The sequence below is a fragment of the Tyto alba genome, unplaced genomic scaffold, assembly GCF_018691265.1.
Source record: "Tyto alba isolate M040663 unplaced genomic scaffold, T.alba_DEE_v4.0 Super-Scaffold_44, whole genome shotgun sequence".
NCBI lineage: Eukaryota > Metazoa > Chordata > Aves > Strigiformes > Tytonidae > Tyto > Tyto alba.
In genome coordinates, this window is record NW_024881320.1 from 10,283,674 (window position 1) to 10,304,579 (window position 20,906).

At 39.3% G+C, this 20,906-nt stretch overlaps 1 protein-coding gene across 4 annotated transcripts; it reads right to left on the minus strand.

Annotated features, from left to right (window-relative positions):
* Positions 1–4,528: 4,528 nt before the first annotated feature.
* Positions 4,529–19,330, minus strand: TOP3B (DNA topoisomerase III beta). 4 transcript variants are annotated; one of them, XM_042805093.1, is made up of 18 exons: positions 19,301–19,330; positions 18,821–18,990; positions 17,920–18,051; positions 16,804–16,910; positions 15,309–15,383; positions 14,175–14,371; positions 13,562–13,718; positions 12,376–12,489; positions 11,356–11,446; positions 10,886–11,040; positions 10,545–10,650; positions 9,096–9,242; positions 8,205–8,378; positions 7,283–7,411; positions 6,877–7,026; positions 6,329–6,429; positions 5,891–6,092; positions 4,529–5,046 (listed from the first exon to the last, which is right to left on the minus strand). In XM_042805093.1, the coding sequence occupies exons 2-18, from the start codon at positions 18,888–18,890 to the stop codon at positions 4,565–4,567; spliced, it is 2,589 nt and encodes an 862-aa protein (XP_042661027.1). In that variant the 5' UTR covers positions 18,891–18,990; positions 19,301–19,330; the 3' UTR covers positions 4,529–4,564. The 4 variants fall into 4 exon arrangements, with proteins under 4 accessions (XP_042661027.1, XP_009971210.2, XP_032863965.1 ...); XM_009972908.3 differs by lacking the exon at positions 19,301–19,330 and having other exon boundaries at positions 18,821–19,050; XM_033008074.1 differs by lacking the exons at positions 17,920–18,051; positions 18,821–18,990; positions 19,301–19,330 and adding an exon at positions 16,152–16,686 and having other exon boundaries at positions 16,804–16,875.
* Positions 19,331–20,906: the final 1,576 nt, after the last annotated feature.

Consider the following 20,906-nt stretch of genomic DNA (forward strand, 5'->3'; position numbering starts at 1 on the left):
CGGAACAGTCCTCCACCCCAAGACACCAACTTGTTCTACGTCATATTACACGAAGAATTACACACGCCGCCAGGTCACACAGCGGCACGCGCACCTGGGAAGCGAGCACAGCCTATAAATTCACCGAAACTTGCCGAGACAAATCCCCCCCCCCCCCCATCTTGTTACTCACAATCCCTTTTTGTTTCCATTCCCTCTGAAATGCCTATGACAAAAGGCTTCAGCAGACCAGACTGCATAGCCATGACAGGTTTTTTGCTGTGCGCAATTCATTGCAAAACATCTGTGCTAGCTTTCAAGACCTTATCACAGGCAAAAATACAAGATGCCAACACCTTTCGAAGAGAATGATACACCAAGTTGACCTGTTTCTCAAACTACTTGCAGTTATGTCCACCTATCAACTATAACCTTCTCCTGCTCATTTAAGAGCACTTCTGGCTTAGAAAAGGGAGACTGTCACTAAACTAGATGGAACAACCTTTGTTCCAAGCTGGAATCTCCCAGGAAAAGAGTGAATGAAAATCCTGAATCCTAGATTTACAAAAATAATACAGTATCAAAGCCCCTAGTGAGGTTAGCAGAACATTGGCATCTAGAATACTTGCACTGACCTTGCTCCTAGATTTTGGGGGTATTCTCGGCATATCAGCTAAAATTCCTTCTTGCCTCACACAGAGCTATGTAGCAGTGTAACTGCTGAAGCGTGGTACAAAAGCACAATACCATTCATTTAACTCATCCAACCAAGAAACAGCAAAGTCTTTCCAAAAAACAGGACTATAGTTTATTACTGTGTCTACTGGCTTGCCAATTTTTAATACTGTAAAACATGGACCTTTCATTTGGGAAGTACTAAACAAATAGTATTATCAAGATGTTAACCTGAATATTCAAGTTTGGGGAAAAAAAAAAAAAAAAAACAAAAACAAAAAACAACAAAACAACACAACAAAACCAAACCTCAAAACTCTTTCACCCTCCAATGACAACATATTTAATGCTATTTGTATTCCTCGTATCCTCAATATTCAAACATCCAGACATGAACAGGTGACATGCACAGCTAGAAATAACCTTCTACTTCAGGTATTACGAGAGTGATAAAGATTCCATCCTTACATTGCAACATCTTCCAGGGGTAACTGGATATAATAGAACATTTTTAGAGGAGGAAGGAATAGAATATCAGATGCTGCAAAGCCAGGACAGAGAACACATTGCCCAAAAGCACTAGTACATGTTCAATGAAATAATATTCCTTCAAACATTTGCATTACCTCTATTTCTCATTTCTGCCTTCTCAGACATCTCTATTTCAGAGTGTGAGCTCATGCTCCATTTGCATTCTACTGAAAAAGCTACCAAACACAATATACTTCACACTTTAAATTGCAAGAGATCTCTGAAAAGAAAGGGGAAGCACAGCTGGATGCTCAGTTTTGTGAAGGATCTGAGTGCTCGCAACTCCTGATAAACCTCGTACAAGTTTAGGATTCATGACAGATTGAAGCATCACACATAAAGTTAACTGTGTTCAGCAACAGAAACTGCTGGAGTTTTTAGAGATTTCTACGCCATTAAATACTCTTAGCCCACCTCTTCCTTTTGTATTGCCATGTTAAACCACAGCAGCCTGTAACCTGCAACATCCCTGCTATGATCACTCCCTACCGTCAGTTACAGGAACATAACTCATTTTGAAATAATTGAATGATTTAAGAGAGACCAACCCTAGGCATGGAATAAAGTCACTCCTTCGGTATTACTGGTCCTAAAATGGTCACTGACCACTTTCAGACAGATGTCTTTTGTCTGTACTGTATTATTTTCCTGCTCCTATCAGATATAATTCTTTTCTTCCCTCCACACAAAAATAATCATCAGATCTAAAATCTGTATTTTGATTTTCTTCTTAATCTTGAACACTGTACTGGCTGTCTTTTGGCACCAACTTACTAGAAAGACTGCTACTTCCCCCTCCCCAGGCTGACAAAAGCAAGCTTCTTGGGGCACACTGGTGCCATCTCAGCAGGGACAAGCGTGCAGCCGTATCACGTAATCTATTAATTTTTATTCTTTCTTCAGCTATAGGAGCCAAATCAATCTCCTCTCTTGACCAAATAACATTATTTCAAAAGTAACTTCCTAAATAATAGAAGCTTTGCACCGAGCTTTTCTCACAGAACGTAAACTGGAAGTAAAAGAGAGTTATTTCATAAGCCATATTTCCTTTCTTTTTTCCAGTAAGAACTGTAGATGAGACATGCAGCACTCACCTTAATGTTAGACAAATGTTTCCAGGGACTTCATAATTTTAAGAAGTTTCTTGTTCTCTCGTACCTTTCAAAGCAATCTCAGGACTACACCTCTAAGTTTTAAGTAGAAACTGAAAGCACCCATCACCTCTGCATTCCTTCCACTCTGCTCTGGAGACAAATGCCACCACCAGCCTGTGTGCCAGGCCACAGCACCGAGAGCTCACTGTGGCACCTCCTGCACTATGCAGCCTTCTCCCATGCTGCGGCCACCCTGCACTGTCCTGCTGCAGAGGGAGAACAAGCTTCCATGGCCACTGGTGCAGCACAAAAAACACCTATGTTCCACAGGCATAAGCACCAACAGTTCTGAATGACTACTGGCAGTTACTACTGTATCTGTGTCAAAAAGAACTTTGCCATTTGTGGTAGTTACAAGGGAGCCACTGAAATCTGCCAGAACTCATAAACAGCTCATTCTAAGCACTTGAGAGAAAGTTCCCAGCACTTTATTTCCACTGGGGCTAATAGAGCAATGAGATTTTACAAGCAAAAGTTGGTCTGCAAATGGACAAAATAAAAGCCATGCTTGGACAAAGAGGAAAGTGTTCTCACACATCTCAAAAGTCATGAGGAGTGGCTGATGACAGGTTTCCCACACTTCCAGGGCCATCCTCTCTAAGTATCACAGAAATCCCAGCCAACAGCCCGTGTTGTGCATTTCAGCAGAAGCTAGCTGAGTACACAGGTATTTTCACAACAGTATCCTAGTGTACCAAAGCAGGCTACAGAGGTAAGAGAGGACTTGAACAACTGAATCAATACAAAAACCCTGAAAACTATTAATAGTTTAGGCTAAGATCTATGACTCTGAGACACGACAGAAAGATGAACTTTAAAAGATGAAAACAATCACTCCAGGCTAAGGGAGATACAGTTTGTTTTTACCAGAGAGAACATTTAATATGTAGGAAAAAACAAACAAACAAACAAGAACTACAGAAAGAAACTTCTACCTATGGCTAGGTCTTTTAATCAATACTATTAAAACACAGTTCATGTTTGAGCTGTAACTGTATAAACATTTGATCAGAGGAACAGGCTTGGGGCTGTGATGCTTTGTCTATGTACTCTTGTTCAGTAAATGCACACACTGTGCCAATTAAAAAAGCAGAGTTATAAATTACCTTTTGTAGGGACTTGTCTTTCCTTTCTGTTGCCAGTGAACCATGTGTCAAGTTGCTCTTTGCATATTGTGTGTTCAAATGCAGCAGCCTTTGCACCATGTACAACTGCGATGGCATTTTTCCATCCAAACACAACTAGTGCTGAAACTGTTTTGGGGGTATACACAATACAAACTGTACTTGATCAGATGACCAGACATGATCAGCTATGAGCACATAGGAAGAAAAGAGACAGTATTATATATTTGTACAATTAGATTTTGTAATGTGGCACTCAGTGGTTATATACAGCTCCATATAAAAACACAAAGACACCCTTCCTTTTCATGACAAAACTAACCATCGCTGAAACGACAATTTGGGGTACAAACCAGTATTTGGTAAGGTATGATCAGCTATGCAAATGCATAGGGAAAGAAAAGCATGGGTACTCTATCTGACCTCCAGCAGCAGGAGGAGGTCTTATTTAACTGGGGCCCATTGACCAAAAGATACTAACTTGGCTTCATAGACCATAAGTTGGAAATCACTGCTCAAGGCAGATATTCCACTTCACATTTATAATTTCTATTTTGTATGTCTCTTGGCATTATTCTCTTATGCAGCAGAGTGACAGATTTGAAGTAGTGCTCTTGCTATTGCAGATGTAATCTGAAAATCTGACAGCTACTAATCATTTATTATTTTTGAAGATTCAAAGTCAGATGAAACGAGTCTGATTCCACACCTGAAGACTACAGCAACATAACACTGATCTTAATAAGCTCTTATATTCCTGGCACTTATATTGCTGACAAAGGCCTCAGAAATGGCAGAAAAGGGAAATTTCATTTCCCTTCTATCAGCCACAGGTAACAGTCTGGGTAGACTTCCTGAGTCTCCCTATTGTTCGTAAGCTATACATGAACCAATGAATTCCAGTTAAAAGCTTAAAGGCTTACTCAGTTAATAACTGATCAATCAGAAGAATCTGTTTTGTGATTGAATCAAGGTGTACAACAATCGAAGGTGTTTAACTTCTCTAAGAACAGGAAAGCAGTGAAGATCAAAAATACTTTAAAATGAACTTAAAGGAAAACAAAATTTTTATAAGAAGTTTATTTTTCCGTTGTGTGGCCATTATACAAAGTAAGCAGCCAGAGCTGCCATTTTGTCCTTGGGCTTTTTTGGATTGAGCCTTCCTCCAGGCCTCCGGCCTTTACCTCTTCCTCGACCTTGCCTTTTTCCTTGTCCCCCACGGTGCATGGGGTGCCTCATGGCTGCATGTTTCAGCTCCACCAGATCTTGAAACACAGGATCACAGAATATGCAGCCTGAATGCTGGGTCTCATCACCAGGTAAAGGAGATTTGGCTTTATTAAAATCTACGTCCACAAGGGCTGCATCACACAAGTCGCAGGTCTCCGGTGACACTCGGACTTTGTGGGCATTCTCAAAGAAATGCACAATCACATTGCATTTGTTGCAGGCCATCTTCCACTTGGGACCGGATGTTGAGTCTAGCACCAGAACCCCATTCTCACATTCAACACACTGCCCAATTCCAAGCATGTTAAGAGAATGCTGGCACGTGGGGTGGGTGCATTCATTACAGCCCATTCCTGGTGGAAGAAGAGAAATAAAACGATACCACAAGGAACCCTTTATATTAGTATCCACACTGCCCAGTTGGGAGGAAGCAAGACACAGAAGTCAAAGACAGCTTAGTATGTTATAGGTTTTCTAAATAACTAAAGAATGGAACCACTCCCCATATGGCAACTTGTCTTTTCACAGATTCAGAATAATCCGTTGTTCAAAAATTTCTCTGTAATGGCTTTCAGAATTGACAGATACTGCCACTGTATAGTAGACAATTTGGACAGAGATGAAAACTAATTATAACTTCAATTATATGTATGGCTCCTAACTAACTGATATTTTATATTTGCAGTATACACTGTTAGTACAAGACATTTTAAAATAAGAGAGTAACAAAACAATGCCAAAAAGCTACTGATACTCAGAACTTAAAAGCACTACAAGTAAATTTTGGTCTCAGTTACCAAACTAACTGCAACTGTCACCCCTCCTTATATCCTTCAACAGCTTTTGACACACCATCTATCTCAGTATCAAAACACTCTCAAGACCTAGTTTTAATCTACAGTCCTATCCATACCAAGCATACTGCAATTTGCAAGGTGTCAGAATCTCAGTGTCTTTCACTGCATACTTAGTGTTACAAAGGACAGCCACTGTGCATGCACATAAATTAATTTCTTCTTTTATAAAGAAAAAGTATTCAGAAATTAGTTAACTTTTGGTCAGCAAGTTTGACATGGGTTTTACGTAGCATTTTATACTAAGCAACACTGATTAAAAACTAGCAAAAAGCACACTGTATAGACTGCACCTAATTTATTTCAAGTGAGGTTGATCACTGCACGTTTACAGAATTCCTACCTTTTTTCATGTCCCTGAAGGGAGGATGGTTGTAACAGTATGGGCAGAGTGGGTAGCTCTTTCCTCTGGATCCAGATGACCACAGCACCAGCTCAAAGTCATCTAGGGGGCAACGCAACTCTTTGTAGAGTTTAATGGTACCATTCTGTGGGAGACTGTAGGTTTCATCACAGTGAGAGCAGTGTAGACGACTTGGTTTGGCCTGTGAATAGAATACAAATCTCCTCAATAACTGCAGTGTCAACAGAGTTCAAAACTTGCAGTAAAGCCAACTGGGGCTGCTCTCTAGTTTTGTCCCCATGGAAAAATTCCATCAGGCTTTTTTTTTTTTTTTTTTGCAATGCACTCTTGAATCCGAATTGAATAATGGAAAAGGGGTTTCTACTCTATGCCCCCCCAGTAAGTGAAATTTAAATTCCAAGCATGAGGTAAATTTACCTGAATATACTTCATGAAACGATGGCATTTACCACAGCGGGAAAGAGGTTTACCCGTGGCAGCTAAGGGTGAAAAAGACACTTCCATCAATTCATCCATACCTGTGAAAGAGATAGTCACATTTATGTTAGAATTCTAGTTCTTAAGAAGAAATCTTGCACAAAATCATCTACAAGACCTGTGAAGAAGTGAGAATTAAAATATTTTATTCACAATGCTCCTCCTTGTTTATGAAGACTTTTTGAATACACAGCATTTTGCACTGAGCACACACAAACACACAAGGTTAAGTACTTCAGCTAGTCTAAAGTTTTTGAAAACCCACCACTACACAGTCACAAAATAAATCTGAAGTAGACTTTTAGAGCCATGATTCAGTCCTCTTCCTTTTGGAGAGCAACTTAATTTGACTGGAAGCTTCCAGTCCTGGCATAACTTTTCAGTAAGCCCAAACCTCTGAAAGGAACTCAATATATAAATATTTTCTACTAGCGTCTTTAGAACAATTTAAGTACTTGTAGGGAATTTCACATGTAAAAAGTTTTTACCTGCAATAGAATCCACAAAATAGTGAAATTTCCTTTTGAAAATGTCAAGGGTATGCTCCAGGACCTGATGATAATTCGCCTTACCCAGAGCTATTAAGTTGAGTTGCTTCTCTACAGCACTGCGGATCGTAGGAAGAACCAATTCTGCATCTAACAGAAAGCCAGAGACAGCAGCAACAGAGAAGCAGCAATGTAAGATCAAAAAATGGGAGTAGGAAACTGACCATACATAAACTAACATCAAAATAAAGAAACAAGTTTTAATTATTATAGTCTTTGGAATGAGTAGTACTTTCCTAGATGCATCATTTGAGACAACAATTCTACTTATACAGTGACAACAACCCTTGGCATACTGAAGGGAAAAGAAGGTAAGAAGATGGAAAAGAAAGAGCATTTAACTGACCTATTTTGTAATAACCATGAACCAGAACAATGCCAAGGTTTGTAGGCTTTAGCCTCCGACCACTCTCCACTGTGACATAGTTTCGCTGGCAGATGTTGTTAATGTGGACTGGAATGCTTGCATCAGTTCCTGCCACACAATAGAAAAAATATATCCACCCTGAACAAAACCAAGTTTTCATTGCATTATTCACTTCTCACTTCTCTGGGTTTATGTCAGATTACAGGGTTCCTGAGACGACTGAAAATTGAGATATCTTTTTACTGTTACCCATCTTCCAGTGGCTAACTCCTCTCTCTAGTAACTCTTACGTTCCTTTGCAGTTCTGAGAAGTCTGAAACACGTTTTAGCCTTAATCCTTTAATCTCTTCCAAGGAATTACTATTGGGAAGACACCTATTCTCATAATCACTTATTCTGGGAAAACACAGTGGAGGAGGAGACTGTATTTGTTCTGACTGTACGAATTTATGAAAATGCATCAAAGGAAATAAGTCAGAATGAAAAGTAGTATTGCGGTAAATTGTATAATAAGATATATAAGGATTATTGGAGCCAGCAAAGCTGGAGCAAGCTGTAAAGACAAGAAATCATTCCTAAGAATAGGGAGATGCATTCTTACACACATCATCAGCTCTTTCTGACAAAGAAGTGACAAGGATGTGTTACAAAAGGATACTGCTTTGGCCAGAAACTAGGCATAAGGATAAGAAGGGGAAAGGAACGCGGGGGGAAGAGACAATCTACCATCTGCTAAGAGGAGCTACAGGCATTGTGGTTTGAAAGGAAAAAAAGATTATTACTGTACCTATCCAAATGAATACTGAAAGGCCATTACTGACAGATAGTTCAGAGGAGCGATTCAGACTCTGAACTCTTGGTGGATGTACTACAGGACAATGTAAGTTAAGCAAGTTCCTACCAATGCCATGCTTTTCCATCAGAGTGATAAGTTCTGCTTCTGTCAGGTAATCAGGGGGACTGGTTTGCTTTTCCAGCAATTTTATTTCACCAATTGGAAAAAGATCTCCTTTCTCACAGTGGGGAAGGCTCTCTTCTAATGGGATGCTGTGCCACGGCATAATTTCTGTGAACCCTGGAAGTAAAGAAACAAACAAAAATAATGAGAGCTTATCTTCACAACTTTCAAAAGACCAAGGTATATGTTTCTAATTTTAACATGGGATACATTATACTGATCAAAGGTAAGAGTCTGTCTGCCATATCATGCAGAAAATATCTGAGGCTAGAACAGTGAGGAAATACAGCATCACAAGACTGTATCTCTCACTACACTGCATCAAAATGGATCATTTTGTGTGTCACTTGAATTGGGTTTATGTATAAAAAAAAAGTAAACACTTTCCTTGAATGAAAGCACAGTGCCAGAATGGATGGGAAGAGTTTCTTAAAAAGGAAATAAAAATAGTAAGTCATATTAATGTAATAAGAACTATTGGGCTAGCTTACTAGAAAAAGCTCAGTGGTGGTGCTACATTCTTTTTACAGAGTCCCAAGAAAAAAATCAGCCTTTGAGTAATTTATCCCTCAAAAGGCATTTGCTGTCTGTAAAAAAAAAAAATCTCATCTTCACAGTGGCAAATGTGGCATTAAATCTGTGAGACTACTACATGAACAATAAGACTTTTTCTATTGTAACTGAAGTATGGAAATTGGTCTCTGGTCTTGATTGCTCAAAAAATGTCTTCAATATTTTACTTGTCCCCAGAGCTTCACTTTTATATCCATCAATGTAGTAATGGGGGGTGGGGGGAAATCTGTGGTTAACTACTTGCTCCCTGATTTGTCTTACCTGGTGAAGTTACCAGTTTTCCAATACAGGTAAAACGTTCCGGGCCAATACTGAAAGAAATGGTGGTTTGTAGATACTTGCAATCAGCGCTGACAGTGGCAATGAAATGCCTAGTTATATACTCATATAGCCGCCATCCATCTCCACCTGAGGATAAACAACATCTTACCCACAAAACTCAAGTCTTGCTGCAATATGTGAAATCTGTACTAAAAGGTACCAGATTTCCACGGGTATCACAGGAAAAACTGGTACCTAAAAGTCCATCCAGTTTCACCTTCAAAATTTCCTGCCTATAGAATCGTCATGTCATACAGACATGAGCTGCATGAAGATGCTCTTGCAGAAGGACTGCCAATTTAGCCAGCCCATCTCCCAGTTTTCCAATGTGTGGGAATGAGAGGGTAAAGTAGAAAAGACTTTTTCGTTTATAAAAAAAAACAGACATATGAATAAAAATAGAATTATTACCACTTAGTGACACTGGAGACCATACCCTAATCTAAATCCTAAAATGGGATTCTAGTGGCAACTGACACACTGGTGTCATGGTTTAGGCCTGGTTGGTAGCCAACCACAATGCAGCAGCTAATCACCCTCCCTTCCCCCTCCCCACCTGGGAATGGTGCCCAAACTAAGACAGTTGGGCAGCCTGAAGTCCTGCAAGAGATCACTCTAAAATATTACTTAACACTAATATACGTTAAATTTTGAAGCAAAGTTTCCTTACTCACAATCTACAGATAGGAAATGGAATAGTCAAAAGGTCACACTACTATGAACAGCTTCTAAATCTTAGTCCTGTGCTTTGCATATTTCATCATGCTTTGCATCTAAGGAAAAAAAATCTTACATGGCTATGCAGTATCCTATACAATTACTCAAAACTTTAAAGCACTCATTTTTCTATCAGAGATTATTTCATCAATTCATGAAAATCAGAAGTTATCAGTTTTCTACAGCAATGTTAGGTATTCCTAATAAACAATATGTTCACTACACTTTCTTACAAGCTTAAAATCCCTTTTTGAAGTATCACAGTGTACAGAAAGTTAAATGTTACATTTAAACACAAAACCCAGAAACCATAGAGACTATATTAAAATGCAGTTAAGTTTAACTGAGAAGCACAAACATACAATAAAATCTCAGTATTTGGAAGCTTCTATTCTGGAGCAAATTTCTCCCAGTGAAAAGTAGGCATTAAGTTGTTACGTTGGCTATTCCCTTTTCTTAGCAGTACTATGGTCCCTAGGATTGGTTACTGAAGAGCAAACCAGCTCTGAACTTCACTGTCACCAGAAGTTAGGATAGTTTGTTCTCTCTCCACTTCCTGCCATTCAAATAATTATATTTTCTCTTGAAACTCAGGGATTTTCAAACTGGCTCCTATACCTCAATGAACTAATTTCCTCAGTGTGTTCCAACACTACTGAATTTGCCCTATACCTAGTTCTGCTTCTGTTGCAGCTCTCATTGGGGTGATGGGAGGATGGTCTCCTGCATCATGGCCCTTCCTTGGACGATTAATGCCTTCTGATAGCAATGCTTTTACCTGGGTGAAGGAAGAGAGAGAAAACAGGCTGGCTGAAGTGGCTAACAGGTCTCTCTTAGCAGGTTAAGAAACTTTCCAAATCAAATTGGTAACAATACAACATCCATAAATAAAAGCAATTACAAATATTTATTGTTTCTGAATACCTATAGGTCATAATTTACCAAGTAAGATATACTCTAAAACACAGACCAGAGAATGACCTGTCAGTACAGGTTTTGGTTCATGTACTCACAGTTTCTGCCCAGTAAGGATTATTGGCTTGCTGTCTCAAACATCCTTTCAAGTCAAAGTTTTCTGGATAATGGGTAGTTTCTGTTCGAGGGTAGCTAATATAACCCTGAGTATAAAGGCGCTCTGCTATTTGCATGGCATGCTGTGGACCCATTCCTAAGATGGGACAGGAGAAAACAAAAATCATCTACATACCACTCTGATTATGATTTGTTTGCTGCATCTGAAAGTATACCTTATCAAAGCATTTAAATAAATCATGGTTTGTCCCTTCCATAAAACTTTTGACACCTTGATCTTACCCAACATTTCACTTTTGACAAGCTTTCTAAACTTGGATCCTTCCCCAAAAATGACATATTACAGGGAGAGGAGGGTATCGAACTGTATTTGATATGTTCTTGATTATTTTGTCTGAAGCCAAAATATTTTGCTTTAAAACAGTGTGAAAATCTGAACTTTTACACATACCTAAAGCAGCACTGGCCACTCGTAGCATTTCTACCGTGTTCAGAGCCAGTGGTCTCTGCTTCACCTTCTCTTTTTTACTCACAGATTCTACCTAGAAAATAGCATTTTCCCAGTAAAAGTTTTGAAGTTTGGTAACTGGTAAATGTATGATTTCAATCATGCCTACAAGCATGTGGCATATCTACCATTACCTATTCTTGTCATATCTGGTTTGCTTTCTTAAAACAGTAACCACACTAACATATTTTTACTTTAGAAAAGTATCTCTGATTGGAGATAATTTTACCAAATTCTAAAGTTACAGTCCTAAGGTCCCTTTGTGCTATGGACTAGATCAGGCCTGTAACTGGGAATGCAGCAAGGTAGCTTATTGCTATCTTTACCTTCCATTTACCTCAGCTGCACATACTTTCAGTGCTACAAGGATTTAGTGCTTATTCCAAGTAACGGTCCTAACCCTAAAGATTCAGATTTTTAAAAGCTTCATGCAATCTTTGAACCTTGGTGGCTATAAGCACTTAAATCCAAACATACTGTCAAACAGGTATTGAACAAAGCAAAATTAGAAGTTAATTGGCTATAAAGACTGTACCATACACATGATTAAAAATTTAACTGCAGGAATATTGCCACATAAGTAATTAAATTCTGATTTATACAATGTCTCATGGGAAATAAGAGGTCTGCTTAAAGAGATCTGAACAGTATTTCTTATCAGGTTTAGTAATGAAGACTTCCTATCATGAGTGATGATCATTTCCAAAGTCAGTATTAAGAAGAGGCTTCCGCGGAGATGACCACGCTAGCACCGTATGAACTAAAAAAAAACAAACTCTCTTGCCTTTTATTCTCACTTACACAAAGATGAATGGAGTAAAAACCAAGATACAGATATTCTACACTCTTAACAAAAACAAACAAGCAAAAACACAAAAAAAACAATATGCAGCAAATGAAATATTAAATGGTATTTCCTTTATATGAAATATGGCTCTACTGACACTTAGTAAATATTCTTACCTTTGCTTCTTTTGTCATCTTTGTTATATTCAGGAACATTTGAGCAATCTCACGATCAAACACCCTCACCCTATCCCAATCCAAAGTGAGAGAACTTTCTTTTTCAGGGTTCACCTATTGGACAAAAAAAAAAAAAATTCCCATCAACTCTACTGCTAGAAGCATGAGAATGCCTATTTCCAACAATAATCCAGCAAGCAAATCCTAACAATACCTGTACACAAGTGCTCTGAACATGCAGTTGTACTCTTTTTCACAGCAACTTTTGAAAAAGATGGAACATTTTGAGTTCTGGGGTCAGGGCAATGACTGGGATTATTCCTGCAGTTAACTGAAATACTATTCTTGATTCTAGTGCTGAGAACAGTAAAGGCTGAAATGGGCAGAAATTTGAAGTTTAACATTGATTTAGCAGAATCAATCATTTGTATTAAACTGTGCCTAGGTCATGTTTTAAGTTACAAAAATATGAAGCAACCAATACGAAAGAGTATAAAACTCTCTGAAAACAAGCACCAAATATTTCCTAACATGACACACACGAGACACATCAGAAAAGAGATGACAGTAGACACCACATTTCATCCTTTTTTAATTTTAAAATCTAAAAATGGCAACTTTTTACCATCTATCCCTTATTTGTTTAAAAAATCCTTGTGATCACAAGCAGTAAAACTATGTTGTTTTTCTCTCTGAGCTTGGATGGCAGTGAGGCTATAAAACTGCTATAAGCTGCCAAAGTACTCTGAGGACTCAATTGCCAATTAACACAATGAGCATTTTATTTGCTTTAAAATTCCAATACTCAGCAATGCCAATGTTTGTTGGCAGCCTAATTAATTCCTGGATTCAAATTAACAACACAGTCAGCCCAAGGACCCCAGGGAACAAAAGAAAACCATTTTAAGTAGTCTTTTTGGCTGAGTGTAAGCTTAGATGGTTAGCACTGAAGAATTCTTATAAGCAGCAGACAATAACCACTTTAATACAAAACTGACATCCTGGAATCTGTTGTCAAGAGTGGTGACACACATGTGAACTGAATGAGAACACATGAGTAAACTGTAGGCATTGTAAATTCTTGTCAGCAGCTACAAATTTATGAATTAACAAAATGAAAATATAAATGCATTTCTTTGGTAAAAATGTATGTTCCTCATTTCCAAGCAAGTATTGTAAAACTTACTTTAGCTTGCAACACCCAGTAAGTCTCAGGCTTAAATGACTGGATTTTGTCATGCCTTTCAACACAGAATCCAAGTGTTGGAGTCTGACACGGCCCAAAGGAGATGAGGGAGCTGTCTAAATTCCCATATTTACCCTGAAAATATTTAGTCTGAAATCTAAGAGAGGGAAAAAACAAACAAACAAACAAACAAACAAGAACAGGAACAAGTACATTAATATCCTCATTTCCATGAAAAGCAAAAGTTTTCGTTAAATTATACGCACAGATATAAGTAATGTATTAAATCATTATGGCATTAGGAAAAAAGCTTTTTAAGAAATATCATCTCTTACAGCTAATTAAGTTATAATTACTTTGCCTCACTGAATCCTGATTATTTCCAAAGGAATGTGGGAGAACATCTTAAAATAAGATCATACCATTGTTGCTGATAGTATTTTACCTAGCTCAGTTAAAGACATAACACAATTTTTTATTTACTGTTATTTGTGCATAAAATTGTTCAGTTTGGTGCTGAGCAGAATCAGCCACTAGAGTTCAGAGACATATTCTGTGGACAGAGCAGTATTCCTGAACCTTTCATAAAACTGTCTGTAATCTCTGCTGTCACCTTGTAAACGCACAGCCAATTCTAAGATCCAGCTCCTGACGGGCATCCACCGAAAGAGCTTCATTGCGATTGGGTTCTCCCAAGTGATTCATGGCATTGCAGATGTCTGTGTCAGTAATAGAACTGAATTTAGCTCTATAAATCGTCCTTTCGGTGCTACGAGGTTTGTTCATAACAGGAAGAACAGCATCAAGAACCTAATGAAGATCAGAAGCATATTTTAAGAGTATTTGAAAGGTAGGGGCTTAAGTCAGTTTTTCTCTCAAAAGAAAAAAAAAAACAGTCTCCACAAAGTATTTGCTGGTATGTAACTACTTTTTTGATTCAGTAAGATGTCATGCCAATACACTAACTCATAAGAAAAAGCGGTATTTGTCTATCCATTCAAAAGCATATTAAAAATTATCAAAACTGAAGGATTTATTTATTAAGCAGCAACTGCTGGAAGTGAAGCACTATTCTTAGCTAAGTGCAAAGACATTCACCAGTGCAGCTGCAGCACCTTTTGGTGAACATGTATCAGTTTCTATCTGGGTTTATTCTACGTATTGCCAGAGCCCAGTTAAGATACAGTGGTATTTAAAGAACTTAAAGCCATTACTTGATAAAATATGCTTCTTTAAACAAAACCAAAAAAATATTCTGCATGTAGACTTCTGGGAATAGGATGTTAAAAAAATACCTTTGCACACCAAAGTTTTAGTTCTCTACCTTTTATGTGCAGGGTCCACATTCCTGTGGTAGGCCTACACTTAAAAGTGGCCTCTATGCTCAAAAGAGTCTAATTGCTTAATGAACAAAAGACAATAGAGATCAAGTTTTATAAGGACAGCAAAATAACTACTCCAGCTGTGAAGTATAGACCAATTTTCTAAGCACTGGAATGTCCAAACATTTAAGAGACCTTATTGTTCATCTCAGATAAGCAACAGCTATGAAACTGACTTATGGTCTTTAACTGACATGTAAAGAGTTCAAAAGCACATGAGTTTTTCCACCAAGGCCCTCCATGTTTTTAAAGCTTCATTTAACTTAGTTTGAATTTTAGTGTATAGCCATAAAACAATACTCTGATAGTACTGTATGTCACAGATGAATATTATGGTATTAGAAGTCTTAAAAATGGAATCTTACTTCAAAACAGATGTTTTCTCCTTCCTTATCACAATCCAACCACAAGACAATACAATCACAGCCTCTTCCCTCCACCTGTGAGAAAAATTAGCACAGTTCTTCAGCGACTCAAAAAAAGACCTAGCTCCTCACTAACTGTACACTTCTTGTTTCTGTTTTAAAGTACTAGTGAGAATTTATTTGGTGCAAAAATGACTGGAACAATATAGCAGGAGTGACGAGAAGTCTGCAGGTACTTAAAGTGGTTGAAAAGAGAATCAAGCTGTGCTTCATGGGACCAGAAGTCCGCCTACAAGATGCTTTTCTACAGGACCTGAAAAAAATCAGCACAGCTTTATAGCAGTGGAAGTCTCCTGCGTCTGCTGCAGTCTGTGTGTGCAAGCTTGGGCACACTCCCTTCCTCTTTCTGTGCCTTAATTTCCACATAATTAAAAAAAAACAAACAAAAAAAACAAACAAAAAAAAAACCACAACAAACAAACTGAAGAAACACTTTCCTAGTGTTACCACAAAGTCAAAATTTATCTGACAGCTATCAGTTTTACACCATATATACTTGCCTTTCAGAAAGTATTATTTTGTAAAAGCAACCAAACTACCATCCTCTCAGAGGGGTGCATGTGGAGAGTGAACAATAACTACCATAGACTTACTTTAAAGAAGGCATTTACAAGTTATGCCTTGCACTTGCTGTTAGAAACAAAACATGCATCCAATGCTCCAATGTTGAGAAGCAGGATATTGACAGTCAAAAAACTCACAAGGCAACAGCAAAAGTGAATTCAACAAGGCAAACATTTCAGACAATGTAAGAACCAATAAAATTAATAAAATAGATCTAACCTTGACAAAAAGCTGCTTCCTGTAGGGAAGAAAAATCCTTATTTAGGATCATACTCATCTCTCTGACCCTAGAGGAACTCTAGCATATTGTACAGCATACTATCAAACACTGCCCACTTTTGGGAAGCAGGTGAATACACCTACTAAATCAAGCATTCGACCACCTGCCACGTGAGAAACAGTGCATTCAGATGGCCTGTCTGCCTTCATAGAGGGAAGATACATAACAAACATTCTGAAGGACACAGAATGCACTGGCATCACCCTCCAACAGAAAACTATCTGTGGTGAAGACAATTTCTTACACTAGAGTGATGATAACTGACCCACTCTAAGAGCTGGGAGGGGGTTATACTTCTGGTTCTTAAATAAAGCAAGTTAACTTGTAAGAATTTTTTTTTTTAAAGCAAGCCTAATTCATAGAAAAGTGCTACACTGCTCTTTCAAATTCATTAATAACTTCTGTTGCTTTCCAAAACCACAGAATAATGTCACTTATTTTTCTTGATGGGATAAAAACAGGTCTCATTGCCTCCTGCAACAGAAGAATAGGAACAATGAATCCTTAAAGATAGAATATACTCCAGATGAAATAAAGAAAAATAACACTAAGGAAAAAAAGATATATCTCAAATAAATCTCATGAGAATACCTGTAAAAACTTCACCATTGTCAGTTTGGGATTAGCTTCTTTCTTTTCTGTGGGAGCTTTGCTAAAAAGTTCTGCTGGATCCACTTTGTCCCAGCTGTTATATTTTCCTGAAAATCAGAAGTATAGTAAGTATAGCTCTAAATATACATTAAAAAAAAAGACAACCAACCAACAGCAAACAATATTACTTTGGAAAACACTTGGCTTTCAAGATTTGTCTCAAAAACCTTTCTACCCTAACACATCTTGCTTCACTGTGTATCAAGGGACCTCTTAGTATTACGTGAATTGCAGCCATCATTATGAAACATATGAAGGAAAAAGAAAAAATACTACACACCTTTCAGAAATTTTAACATGAGCTATTAAAACACCTTCTGTTTGTACAATTAATCAATCAGTGAAGGAGGGACCTATTTTTCCTTGTTTTCACAGTGCACACTGCACTCTTTTACTGTTATTTATGGGCAATTATATCTCAGTCTTGTTATGCTACAAAACATCCTGTGTCACCTTCTCCTATCAAAGCATTTGTTCATTTTTCTGAAGTAACTATTAGTAATATTGCTTAGCAATTACATTAAACTGTACCTCTTCCAAGCACTGTGTAAACAACTCAAAATTTAGTCCTCATAAAATTTGTGAGGTCATTATAATTAAAGGAAACAGAGTAGTCACATGACTAGTCCCACACTTCAAAGCAAGTTAGTGACGGGATTCCTTGCGCATTATCCTTACCACATCTCTATTTTGCAGTAATACGCTACGATGTTTTAGAGAATATCCCTTTGGACTCTGCATTCCTTTATCACCTTTCACCCAAAATACCAAAACACTTTTACAGGCTAACAACTGATCCTCATCTCCACTTATTTTCCAGGGACATAATTCAGGCACAGAAAACGTAAGTGGCATATGTTCAAGGTTGTACAAGAAGCCAGCCAGAGAACTAGAAACAAAAACCAAGAACTACTGACCACAAGAAATCTTTTGATCCTTCTTTCCTCTCTAGTTCTAACATTCTTCCTGAATTATTTCCACAATGAGTATTTTCCTATTAGAAGTCCTTCACAATTTTACAACCCCTATCAGTTACAACAATTTATGAACAAATACCTATGAAATCCAAAGTCATGACATGACCACAGACAGATGTCATCTTGAAATGGGCACTCTGTCCTATAAATGATCCAGTATACTCATGCACAGAGCATACACCATTTAGTCCCTTACGAGAGGACATGTTTCCTGTGAAAAAAAGATCATAAATATCAATAGGATAAAAAAAAAAATTAAAACCCAACTATATAAATAGATGATTTTATCTGAAATTACATCCTCCCTTTCTTAGACCTTATAGCTAGGGTCTTCCTGATCACAAAATTCTACTCATTGATCAAATTTTTATTTCAGTTAATTATCTCTTTAGACCTTTTTTAAAGCATATTTCATTTTCAATTGAAACTATCCATTACCTCCTCCATCCTTTCCCTCCCACACATAAATCCTTATGAAAATACAGCTAGTTTTCTAGACCAGTACAGTTACAATCAACTCATCCTGTTTTCCACACGATTTATAAAATAATTACTATAGCCTCAGAATTCTCAGAACGGCAATTTGCTACTTGACTGGCACTTTCCAGAAACCATATACACTAACACACACTCCAGCTACATAAAATATCAAAATCAGATTCCTTTATTCTACCATTGAAGAAGCATCAGTACATAAAAAGAATGTGAAGGGCTACCAAGTTCTTTTATGAACTGCAACCTGCCCCAAGCCACCACCCCCAGGTGGCTGCTGCCCCAGGAAAACCAAGTCAGTGACCAGAGCATTTCTCAACCTCACTTCATCTACAGCAAGACCCGGTAACCTTCACACCGGGCAGTTTGTCTCTGTGCAGCTAGCCCATATCTGCTCCTCGGCTGGGTTGCGCACTCCAGAGCACTTTGATTCTGCCACTGGTAGAGCAACAAGCACAAGGACTGAGCTGACATGCTTTCTTTCCTACCCCTGGAGAGGATCTTGGCGATGGACTGAGCCAGAGAAGGCTTCTCGGCGACCATCAGAACAGTCTTCATCTTCAGCTGATGAGACCCAAGGTGCCACTGGGCTTAATGGGACGGTCTGGGTTTGCTGGAGACCACGGCGGCAGCTCAGGAGAGAAAGCCAGTCCTCAGCCTGAAGAGAGAGAGCACGCTACAGATTTACTGCAAACCCACCTCCGGAAAAAAAAAAAAAATATATATATATAGGAAAACTGGAGAGCCAGTGACAGATCTCGCAGCTGCTCGCGGCCGGGCAGGCGCGGCCTCCCCTCAGCGCCCCGCAGCTCCCACCCCACGGCCCACGGGGCAGAGAGGCGACCCGTGGCCGCACGGTGGGGGAACCGCGTCAGCCTGAGGTACAAATAACCACCGGGGAGCGGCGGCGGAGGGGGGCCCGGAGCGGGGCCCAGAGGAGCCGCCCCGCTCCCGGCCCCGCTCCGCACCTCAGCAGGCGGCCATGGCCCCGCTTGCACTGCCGGGTCACGGAGCGGCGCCCACCCCCCCGCGCCGGCGGCCGACCGAGAGAGCGCCCCCTGGCGGCGCGGAGGAACGGCGCGGGCAGGCCGCGCCTCCTACCTTTTTTTTTTTCTTTTTTTTTTTTTTTTTTTATTCCAAGGACTTTACCAGAGCCAAAGCTTTTTTAGGAATTGATACGAGAGACGCAGCCGAACACAGAAAGCATCAGAAAAACGCACCACACCCATGCACGAAGTTCTGCTGCTGGAACCCCTGGGCCCATTTCGCACTCGCTGCCTTGCACCAGGCCTGCTCTGCACAGACCCCTCTTGCTTCAACTTTAATTATTATCAAAGGTGCACAGAAAACAGATATAATCAAAGTTCTCAGAAAATCCATGCACACAAATTTTATCTGCTTATGTTAAAAATGTTACAAATTGATACAAATTCTATCTGTAACTTAAGTTAAACCAGTGCACCTGTGCAGTCTGTAATTTAGTTCCCAGTTTCCAGATTTAAAACACTAGTTTCTACCACTAACAGCAACTCCTTCAATGCAAAGAAATTTATCCTAGGAGTGTTAGGAGCAGCTGATTTCCATTACCTTCTTTGGGTGCAAGGTAATAACACTGGTGTTTTGAATGATCTTGAATTTGTATCATAAATTCTTGAAGATTTTTTGCGTGTTAAATTTTAGTTGTTAAATTCCCACCTGGAAAGACAAAGAAGGGAAGGGAGAAGGGGGAAGGAAGGCCCAGGCAGAAGCACACCCTTCCCTCATCCCACGCTTCCCCCAGGAGGGGGCACGGCTGCCCCAGCCAGGTCCTGCCCTGGGGCCACAGCTCCTGTCCCCAGGCGCGGAGGGCAGCAGTGACCCGTACCCCCACTGCCACCCCCGGGCCGCTGGGCCCTGCTGAGGAGGTTTCATCACTGGGTTGGGGCAGTTTCTGACCTCTCCTGCAGCCTTCTGCTTCTCCACGGGCCCTGAAATGTTTCTGTCAAGGAAAGCGCTCAAGAGGGAAGCCCTGAGTCGATGAGCTTTATAAGCTCTTTTTGGAGGAGCTCAGCTCTCTGTTTTTACCCCTGTGGTGTGCATCGATCATTGCCAGTGTTTATAGCACTTCTTCTCCAGGAGCTGCTCAGTACCATACATACCCAAAGAGAAGAGATTGGGAAGCAGCCGGGAACAGGGTGTGTATCAGCCTCACGCTGTCTGAAATAAAAAGGAACTAGTTCACCTTCAATTAGATCAGTAGACAATTAATAGATACTAGAGTTACCAGTGAAAGAAAAATCAAAACAAACCCAGGGCTTTTAATTCTTTGGCAATACTGAAGTTAAAACTTGTTAAAACAAATGTGTTCTGCTGTTTCAGTGCCTGGTTCCATTTGACATCTGGGGAACATCTGGAACAATCAGGATGCAAGTTAAAACCAAGCCTTCAGATATGTCAGATACATATTTTTCAATTTCCTCTAGTAAGAGCCCTCCACAAAATCCAACCTTTCTTTTATTTTTGAGTGTGCAACATGCAAATTCAAGCTTGTACTTACCTGTGAAAGCGCAGCTGCGTCTCTCCAATATGGAGCCA